The following is a 10,000-nucleotide window of genomic DNA, read 5'->3' on the forward strand; positions in this document are numbered from 1 at the left end:
GGTCAAAGGTTGAAATACTTGTGAAAAGTGATGTTGCTCCAGGTTTCAAAGGGTTAAACAACAAATGAAGGGTTAAAGATGTTTTGCTGATTGACCATTATTCTTGATTTTAGTAACAAACAACAAAACAATCTCAGCTTCAGTAGCTGTTTCAATATTTAAATAAATATTGATTTTTTTTTAAATGGGAAGGCGGCAAACAATTTAATAAGAAATGGCCCAAAAAATTGCAAAGAATTAGTTATGTTAAAATAAAAATAGATAAAAATAATTGTTAGAAAAAGAAAGAAAAAAGTAAAAGTCAAAAGCAAACAATAAAAAACAAGAAAATGACGTCTAACAAGCACTAAAATATTTTAGGGTTTTTTTTTGTAACATCATTTTGAAAAGATGAAATTATGAATGTTTTTTTTTCATATATTATAATCCGATCCAGATAATTTCTCGTCACCTTTTACTCTATTCATTTATTTTATTTATACTCTGCAGGACATTTCTTGCTCACTATGTTTTTTGAAAGAAATCAAACCAATTTTCTCTGGTTTTCAGAGGTTGACATACGTGTGAAAGTCGTGTGAATGCAGCGTGAGAAAACTGTCCATCCAGGCGTGAAAGGGTTAAACGCTGTCGCAGCGGAACACACTTAAAAAGACGTGTTGTTGTTTTGTCCTCCAGGCCCGGGACGTGTGCCGGAGACGGTCCGGCTGCAGACTACAAGTCCTCGGTTCAGTTCCCCGACGAGACGCTGACGTTTATCAAATCGTATCCTCTGATGGACGAAGCTGTCCCCTCCGTCAACGACCGTCCCTGCTTCACCAGGACGTCCAGCAGGTGACACACACACACAGATTACAGAGTTAAAAACTTAAATATCCGCCGCTGTGAGCGTGTGAACGCCGTCCTCAGCTGCCCGTCACACGGGACAATTATGGAAAGTGAGTCCAATTTTTCAAGAGTAAGGGCTCTAGTGAGTCCATTTTTTTCAGAAAGTAAATCTGTCTGTTTTTTCAGTAAAAATCTGTCTGTCTTTTGTCTTTATTGTCCCGTCGCTGCAGCACAAATATTCTTACAGCTCAGGTTGTCCTGAGGACAGTCAGGTTCACAGATTTACTGAGCATCACTGATCGCTGATACAAACTTTATTAGACAATCAATCCAAAAATGCTAAAAATAAAAAATAGTCTTTGGTCTCAGATGACGGCACACGGCGTCCTTCTGTCTACAAATTTTCGGAAGATTGAACAGGTTTACTGTCGGGGTTAATTTGAGTCATAAAGAGGTGGCAGGATTTACTTTTATCTCTGCGGTCTTTGACACGTTCAGCCAAATTCTCTTGGTGAGTTTTAAAGAAAGCGTTTTTTGTGTCTCTCAGGTCCAAACTGACTCAGATCGTGGTGGACGTGTCGGCGGGCCCCTACAAGGACCGCACGGTGATGTTTTTGGGCTCAGACGACGGCAGAGTGCTGAAGGTTTTGGCCAGCACGCATCCCAACGACAGCTTCGGGTCCAAACTGCTGGAGGACATTGACGTCTACAGCCCGTCCAAGTAAGACACGAGGACTCAAAATGTCCCCTTAAACTGTCTGACGTCCGCATTCGTGTGACTGTAACACGCTGTGTGTGTGTGCAGGTGTAACGTCCAGGGTCAGGAGGACCGCAGGGTTCTGGGTCTGGAGCTGGATAAGGACCATCATGCTTTGTTTGTCGCCTTCACCAGCTGCGTCATCAGAGTGCCGCTGAGCCGCTGCACGCAACACGGAGCCTGTAAAAAGTAAGAAACACGACCGCTTACAGGGAATTTCTTCAAATTTGGCACAAACGTCCACTTGGACTTCACAATGACGTGATTAGATTTTGGTTCTCAAACGTCAAGATCACAGTGAATTGTGCCCCCCCCTCCCATTCTCTTGAACAGGATCTCTCAAGCACAGTTCGAGTGAATTTGTTCAGATTTGGCACAAACATCCACTTTGAGTCATGATGAACGATTAGATTTTGGTGGTCAAACGACACTGTGACCTCATCTGTCTTACTCTTGAGAACACAACATCTCTGAGGTTGTTTCTTCAGATTTGGCACAAACGTCCACAAGGACTTAACGATTAACTGATTAGATTTTGGTAGTCAAAGGTCACTGTGACCTCTTTTTCCTCTTTCTTGTGAATGTAATATCCCAAGAAATATCTTAAGAAATGAAATATCTCTCCTTGAGGGAATTTCTATAAATCTGGCACAAACATCCACTTTGATTCAAGAATGAACTGATTAGATTTTGGTTTTAAAAGGTTACTGTGACCTTGCAACCATCTTGTTCTTGTAAACACCAAACCTCAAGAAGGCCATAGGAGAATTTCTTCAAATTTGGCACAAACGTTCACTTGGACTTCACAATGACGTGATTAGATTTTGGTTCTCAAACGTCAAGGTCACTGTGGCCTTCGGTCCATCTCATTTTGTAAATGCAATATCTCAAGAAGGCCTTGAAGTAGCATCCTCAAATTTGACACAAACGTCCACCTAATGAACAAATTTGGTGGTTGAAGGTCAAACATCGAGGTCTCTGTGACACATGAATTCATACAGTAATTATGACAAACTTTCACATAAATTCACATTCTGTGCTGCCATGTTTTTACAGACGGTGCGTGAAAGAATACAGCTCTGAGGCGGTAATGTTAGTTTAATGTTAAAACCAGATTAACCTCCTCGGTTAATAATCCTCGTTATATTAAAATAAAGTGCTCTCGACTTTTCCAGAAAACAGAAATTAGAGAGATTCAGTTAATTCTGGAAAACATCCAAACCTCTGAATGTGGGAATGTTTTTAAAAACGTGAATATACGGGGCTTAATTTGGAGACATCGTGTTGCAGAAACGTTGTGGTTGCCAGGGGAGACGGGGATTCCGAGTCTCAACGGTTAAATACGAGAAAAAAAAGCCTCATTTGTAGACGCCATTATGCTGAACAGAGCTCACAGCCCAAATTAGAGCACATTCATCACTGACACACACACACACACACACACACACACACACACACACACACACACACACACACACACACACACACACACTCACACACACACACACACACACACACACACACACACACACACACACACACACACACACACACACACACACTCACACACACACACACACACACAAACACACACACACACACTCACACACACACACACACACACACTCACACACACAAACACACACACACACTCAGACTAATCAGAGTCATTTTAATTAGTGCGGAGGATGAATGAACGCCGGCTCTCTGCAGCTGTTTGCAGCGTTCACCAGCTTCAGCTCCATCGTGGAGAAAAAGACGTTCAGCTGCTCTTCGTTTTTTCACCGTCAGCCGTCGGCCTGAAACACGGACTCGAGTCAGACTTGAGGACTCGGACTTGACTCGGCGTACATGAGCTGTGACTTCCTCTCTGAACAAATGACTTGACAGCCACACCATTCAGGACGGAAGTTTCTTTTTTACTTTAACTATCACTTTCCGAAAATGATCCTCACTTTCCTAACTAACTCAGTTAGTTAAGGTCTTAATTGGTTCTTAATTCTTAGTTCTTAATTAACTCAGTTCCCTAAAAAAATCCTTTTTTCTTAAAAAGAAATTCTCAAAAAAGAATAAAAAGATTCACTCGCTAAAAAAATCGACTCAGTTCTGTAAAAAATCCCAAATTTTTAAAATGATGAACTCGTTCTCAAAATATATATATATATATACATTTTTTAAAAAGTAGTAGATTTTTGGGTGTTGCAAAATGAAATGGATGAGATGTTCCCACATTTTTACAGCAAGCTGCTGAAGAGCTGCAGGTGCAAATCTGCTGAAATCTTCAGTGTGAATGTTTTTCCCTCATGATTGTTCAGCAGTGATTCACAAAAACCCCAAAAATCAGTTTATATAGATTTTTGTGTGAAATGTTTGGACAGAAACGCCATAAATACAGATATATTATATGATTTTAAAGGCAACATGACCTTCAGGCCAATATGATGTCAGGTCAACAAAACTTAACAGAAATGTTTCCTAAATTCTTGTGAGCAGACGCAGCTGTTCTTTGACGTCACGTCACGTCACGTCACGTCACGTCACGTCACGTCACGTCACGTCACGTCACGTCACGTCACGTCACGTCACGTCACGTCACGTCACGTCACAGTATTGTTGCATGTTTTCCCGATGTTTTGCAGCCATAATCGCACTAACCATCTCTCTCGTCTCTTGTCTCTCGTCTCTCGTCTCTCGTCTCTGCAGAGCGTGCCTGGCCTCTCGTGACCCATACTGCATCTGGCTGCGGACCGGGAGTTGTGCCAACATGGCGCCAGGTTTCAAGTACGTGTCACTTCCTGTTTTGCTCTCTCTCTCTCTCTCTCTCTCTCTCTCTCTCTCCTTTTTTTGCTCCCTTTCTTCTCTCGGCCGCCATCAATCGGACAGTTAATAAAGCGGTGACGGCTGCGCTCGTATATCTGCCGCGGCGGACGGCGGCTCGTATATCTGGGCGATGTAAATCCTGGGCGCCGTTGGGCCCGGCAGCTCGAAGCGAGCGGATGAATGAGGGAACATAATGGGAACAAATGTTCAGATGGGTGTCGGCGGGGACGACGGCAGCGCTCCGCTGCTGTAAATCTGCAGCTGTAAAAGTTTGTTGAACACTTTGAGTTTGTCGCTTTAAATCTCTTTATTAGACTCAAAGTTCATTTTTACACCTTTTCTGACACGCTGATGACGAAAAAACCCGAAACACTCACACCATCACAGCCGCCACGTCCTTTAAAACAATGTACCAACATAAAGTATCAGCTTTGTCCGTGATTTCAGCGTTTCATATCATACAGACGGCAAATACCACATTTCACAGTGGTATGATTCGAAAAGATGAAAGAAAAGGCCGTGTGAAAAAAGTGCCAAGAAAATGACACGAAAACAGGCATAAAAAGACAGAAGGTCATCAGAAAATTATGAAATAATAGGGAAAAATGTCAAGAAATTATATTTAGAATTATGTATTTAAAACTAGGTCACAAAAAATGTCGTTATTATTATTGTTGTTGTTATATTATTATTATTATCATTATTATTATTGTTATTATTATCGTTGTTATTATTATTAGCATTATTATCATTATTATTATTATTATCATTATTACCATTATTATTATTATCGTTATTATTATTATTATTATTATTATCATTATTATTATTATTATTATTATTATTATTATTATTATCGTTATTATTATTATTGTCATTATTATTATTATTATTATTATCATCATCATCATCATCATCATCATAATTATTATTATTTTTATCGTTGTTGCGCCGCGCCTCGACGTTAAAGCGCTGTTGTGTCGTCTCACTCTGACTGTGGATGAAGAGAAAAATCGTTTGAAGTGAGAAAGAATCAGTTTCAGAAACGCTGACTGTTGTTTCTGATCTGAAGCTGCTGACTTCAGTCTGCAGGAAACACATCACGCAGAAACTGCTGAGTCATCAACACTCAGAGGAAATGAGTCATGTCGTCCTTCGCCGCTCTCTAAATAATTGGACTGATATTGAAAGTGATATGTTAAAGCCAACAGGAAGTGACCCGGTGTTAACGCGCTGCAGGTCGAACATCGGAGGCGTTGGCGATCGTCTCGTTCCTGCTCGTCTGCTTCCCGATCGCTGATCACACAGCCGCCGTCTCCGCGGCGTCTCCGCAGTGTCGCTGCAGGCGACGCGCTTCGATTCGGCGCCAGACGCCGCAGCAGCAAACAGACTCTGTGAAGACGCATTGGACACGAGGTTGTCCTGCTGCTCGTCTCTGTGACGTCTGATCAGCAGAGCGTGAGGACAAACTCTGAGCGAAGACTTTCAATAACGTCTGTGATGCAACCGCACAAAACCTACACGAATGTACTAAGACTGAGACAAAAAGAAAAAAAATTAAAAGAAAAAATATTGTCATTTTTTTAACAAACCAAACGTTTAAAAGGAAAAAAATGCAATTTTTTTTTTAGTTTTATTTAAAAGAACCTGAAACATTTGAAAAAAAATCACCAAAAATGTTTAAAGAAAAAAAAAACTTTTACAAACAAAAAAAAGATTAAAAAGGTTTAAACAAAAAACTACTTCGAAAAGGTAGAAAATATTTTTTAAAAGAAAACATGGCTTCCAGTCCCTCAGGAGGACATGTTTTCAGGAATATTACAAACAGTCCTTAATAATAGAAGAAGGTCCTGAATCTAAACATCCACAATAATAGTTTTATTCCTCCACATTTAACAGAAACACTGACTGTTTTTAAAACTCACAGCTGCTCAGATTGTTAACGTCACTGTTCACTATTAAAGTTAACAAAAATGTTTTTTTAGGGCAAAAAAGGTGCCAGAGTGAATTAGATTTTTAAAATAGTGTTTGTTTATCGAAAAGACGCCCCCCCCCTGCAGAGCCCCCCTGCAGAGGACCTCCGATCGTAGAGACGGCCCTGCTGTGTGGCGTCTCCGCTGCAGTGTCGGACAGAAAAATGTGTCTGCGGAGCTGCCGGAGTGTAAACTGATGATATTTACAGATGAGGAGGCTGTGAGCGTTAAAACAACTCCTCCCCCGAGAGACAAATATGAAAATAATATCGCTTCGATTTATTTTGTCTGAGGGGCCGCGGAGCGGAGGAACGGCCGGATCAGCCACTGATCGATTGTCATGAAGTGCTGCGGAGCTACCTGACACTTTGGAGTTATTGATTGGAAGGTGGCGCTGCAGTGAGAGTGTGTGAGTGTGTGTGTGAGTGTGTGTGTGTGTGTGTGTGTGTGTGAGAGAGAGAGAGCAGCTAAAATCTCATCTTGTCTCGGCATATTGATGGAGTCGAGCTCAGAAACTCAGGGGATTTGAGCTTCAGGCTGCGGCTCTCGTGTGCTGAATTTAGAGTCGGACTAAAAGTCTCTCTGCAGGTTTCGGTCCGTTAACTACGAAGCGTTAACTCTTTCAACGTTCCTCCTAAATGCAGCGAATTTACATACAAGATGAGGTTTTTTGTGCATCAGAGAAAACAAAGTCAAACATCAGATCCACGACGTCGCGATTCTGTCTGATTGCTGTTTGTTTTGTGATGCAGCTCTGAACGTTTGACTGTTTTTTTAATGACAAATCACAGTTTAACCCTTTAATGACTGTCTCATTTTAGTCTCTTTTCTTCTTCCTGTTGAGATAACTGTGTGTGTGTTGATGCATGTGTCCTAAATGTAGTCCAGATTGTGTATTTGAGTGTAATCAGTGAATTTGCAGCTCAGCTCCTACAATAAGTCTAAAATACACTGTGGAAACTAAATAGTTACATTCAGACTGTTACGTATGAGTCGACCAATACTGTGTTTTTCAGGCTCGATACAGATACCGATGATTAGTCGTTGATGGGACCGATAACTGATATTTGGAACCAGTTTGGATTTACAATGAAAATGAAAATCTTTCTGTCAATATTTAGACTTTAAAATAAAACAAACGTGAACACTAACTTTGTGAAAATGCTTTTAGCAAATGTTAAATAAAAACTGAAATTTTCAACAACATATACAGAAAGTTCCCTGCAACTATTTTTCATAAAGTTCAGTAAAAATTCAATAAAAAATGAATAAATAAAAACTCATAGCATGGCGAAAAACAGCAAAAAAATGAAATAATGTGAAAAAGTTTTAGTTTTTAATGTCACCATAGTATAACATTAAAAACGGCTAAAAAACCTTTAAATTTAAATATTTAATTTAATTTATTTTTAATTAAAAGTGAAATGTTCATCATATACAGCAAGTTCCCAACATTTTTTAAATATGAAGTTCAGTAAAAATTTCAAGAAAAAACGCTTAAATAACAAGAAGTCCCTGAGATTTTACAAAGTTAAAGTTCCTCCCATGCTGACACTTTTCTTGCACTTTTTACTTAATTAACTTTATCAGCAATCATTGAAATAAAACGCCCGTGCAGATAATCTGCAAAATGCCAAATATCGGCCCCAGTAATCCGTGCAAAAAGTCCTCCGTTGATACAGAACCTGTCATGGCTGCAGGATACGCCAGAAATGGCTTTGCTGAAATGCTGCCTGTAACGGTAATTTAAGGCGCACGAAGGAGTTACGGGAGGATCCAACAAACCCGGACTTTCATGCGGAAGTTGGGTGTTCTCTTCTCGTCTGCATGTTTTTTTTCTCCCTCCCTCCTCGGATCCGAACCATCCGTGGCAGCACGTGCGTTCATTGACGTCCCGGCGTTGGTTAACGTTTGCTTTCGTTGCCTAAACGTAACCACGTGCAGCGTCAAATCACCGTGTGCTTGTGCTGACGTCACGGTGGCGGCGTCCTGAGATGTGAGTGTCTCGTGAAATGACGGAGCTGATTGAGGAGGAGCGGGGACGTCCTCTTCTGGTCCATTGTTTTTGTTTTTGAAGAAAAAAGGAGTCAAAATGTTTTAAGTTTTCACGTAATTTCAGAAAAACGACACACAGGAAACACTCAAATCTCATCCCTCACAAAACAAGACTCACAGCTGCAGCTGCGGCGAGGAGACGCTGCAGGGACGGACAGGACGAGCCGGCGGAGATGAAAAGAGACGAGGAGGGAAAGAAAGAGGGGAGGAGAAGACGTGATGCAAGAGGTGGAAAGGAGAGAGGAAGAAGATGAAATGCAGACGTCTGTGTCAGTTACGGGAAGTCAGACGAGACGGACAGATGGACGGAGACGTCCAGAGTGTGGACGTCCATTTATACACTGATTTGAGTCACTTTGGTGGTTTCCGCGTGTTGTAGGACTTTAGGACATTTCTGGGATTTCAGCATGTTGGGATTTTAGGATTTTTCTAGGACTTGAGGGTGTTTCTAAGATTTTAGGACATTTCTAAAGTTCTGGAGCATTTCTAAAATCTAGGACCCTTTTAGGATTTGAGGACATTTGTCAAGTTTTAGGACAGTTCTAGGATTTTAAGGTGTTTATAGGATTTTGGCACGTTGTAGGACTGTTGGACGTTTCTAGGATTCTGTGACTTTTCGGGGGATTTTAGGAGGTTTCTAGGATTTTTCAATGTTTCAAGGATTTTGGGGGATTTCTAGGACTTTAGGACGTTTGTAGGATTTTGGACATTTCAGTGATTTTAGGATGTTTCTGGGATTTACGGACACAAAAAAAAAAATGCTGGTCCTGAGAAATAAAAATAGATGCATAAATGAGTCGTAGTTTGTGATGATGTCACAGTGGGGGCGGAGCGATGGCGTGAGGAGGAAAAGAGGACAAAGATTTCAGAGAAGACAACTTCAGCGGAGACGTGACGTCAGCGGCCTCGTCTGCCTGTTTTCAGTTTTTACAGGAGTTTTTTTTCCATACTGACAGTAAAAGTGACCCACTAACGTCTGCGGGTCACACGGAGCTCATCAGCTGACATCGTTGGCTTTAATTACCATCATCGAGTCGAGCAGTCAGTGTGTGTGTGTGTGTGTGTGTGTCTGTGTGTGTGTGTGTGTGTGTGTGTGTGTGTGTGTGTGTGTGTGTGTGTGTGTGTGTGTGTGTGTGTGTCTGTGTGTGTGTGTGTGTGTGTGTGTGTGTGTGTCTGTGTGTCTGTGTGTGTGTGTGTGTGTGTGTGTGTGTGTGTGTGTCTGTGTGTGTGTGTGTGTGTGTGTGTGTCTGTGTGTGTGTGTGTGTGTGTGTGTGTGTGTGTGTGTGTGTGTGTGTGTGTGTCTGTGTGTGTGTGTGTGTGTGTGTGTGTGTGTGTGTGTGTGTGTGTGTGTGTGTGTGTGTCTGTGTGTGTGTGTGTGTGTGTGTGTGTGTGTCTGTGTGTGTGTGTGTGTGTGTGTGTGTGTGTGTGTGTGTGTCTGTGTGTGTGTGTGTGTGTGTGTGTCTGTGTGTGTGTGTCTGTGTGTGTGTGTGTGTGTGTGTGTGTGTGTGTGTGTGTGTGTGTGTGTGTGTGTGTGTGTGTGTGTGTGTGTGTGTGTGTGTGTGTGTGAGCG

General features: G+C 41.5%; 1 protein-coding gene across 2 annotated transcripts in view; it reads left to right on the top strand.

The window, feature by feature from the left end:
- The window catches only part of LOC121965516 (semaphorin-6D-like), a 218,225-nt gene that overhangs the window by 111,734 nt on the left and 96,491 nt on the right, over positions 1-10,000 (top strand). For both annotated transcript variants that reach the window (XM_088090593.1, XM_088090594.1), the window contains 4 exons: positions 676-831; positions 1,373-1,546; positions 1,631-1,771; positions 4,286-4,363. In XM_088090593.1, coding sequence (XP_087946719.1) covers positions 676-831; positions 1,373-1,546; positions 1,631-1,771; positions 4,286-4,363 — 549 coding nt within the window. The remainder of the gene's footprint in view (positions 1-675; positions 832-1,372; positions 1,547-1,630; positions 1,772-4,285; positions 4,364-10,000) is intronic.

The sequence above is a fragment of the Plectropomus leopardus genome, chromosome 17 (genome assembly GCF_026936395.1).
Source record: "Plectropomus leopardus strain MGB_pleo_1.0 chromosome 17, ASM2693639v1, whole genome shotgun sequence".
In the NCBI taxonomy this organism is placed as follows: Eukaryota; Metazoa; Chordata; class Actinopteri; order Perciformes; family Serranidae; genus Plectropomus; species Plectropomus leopardus.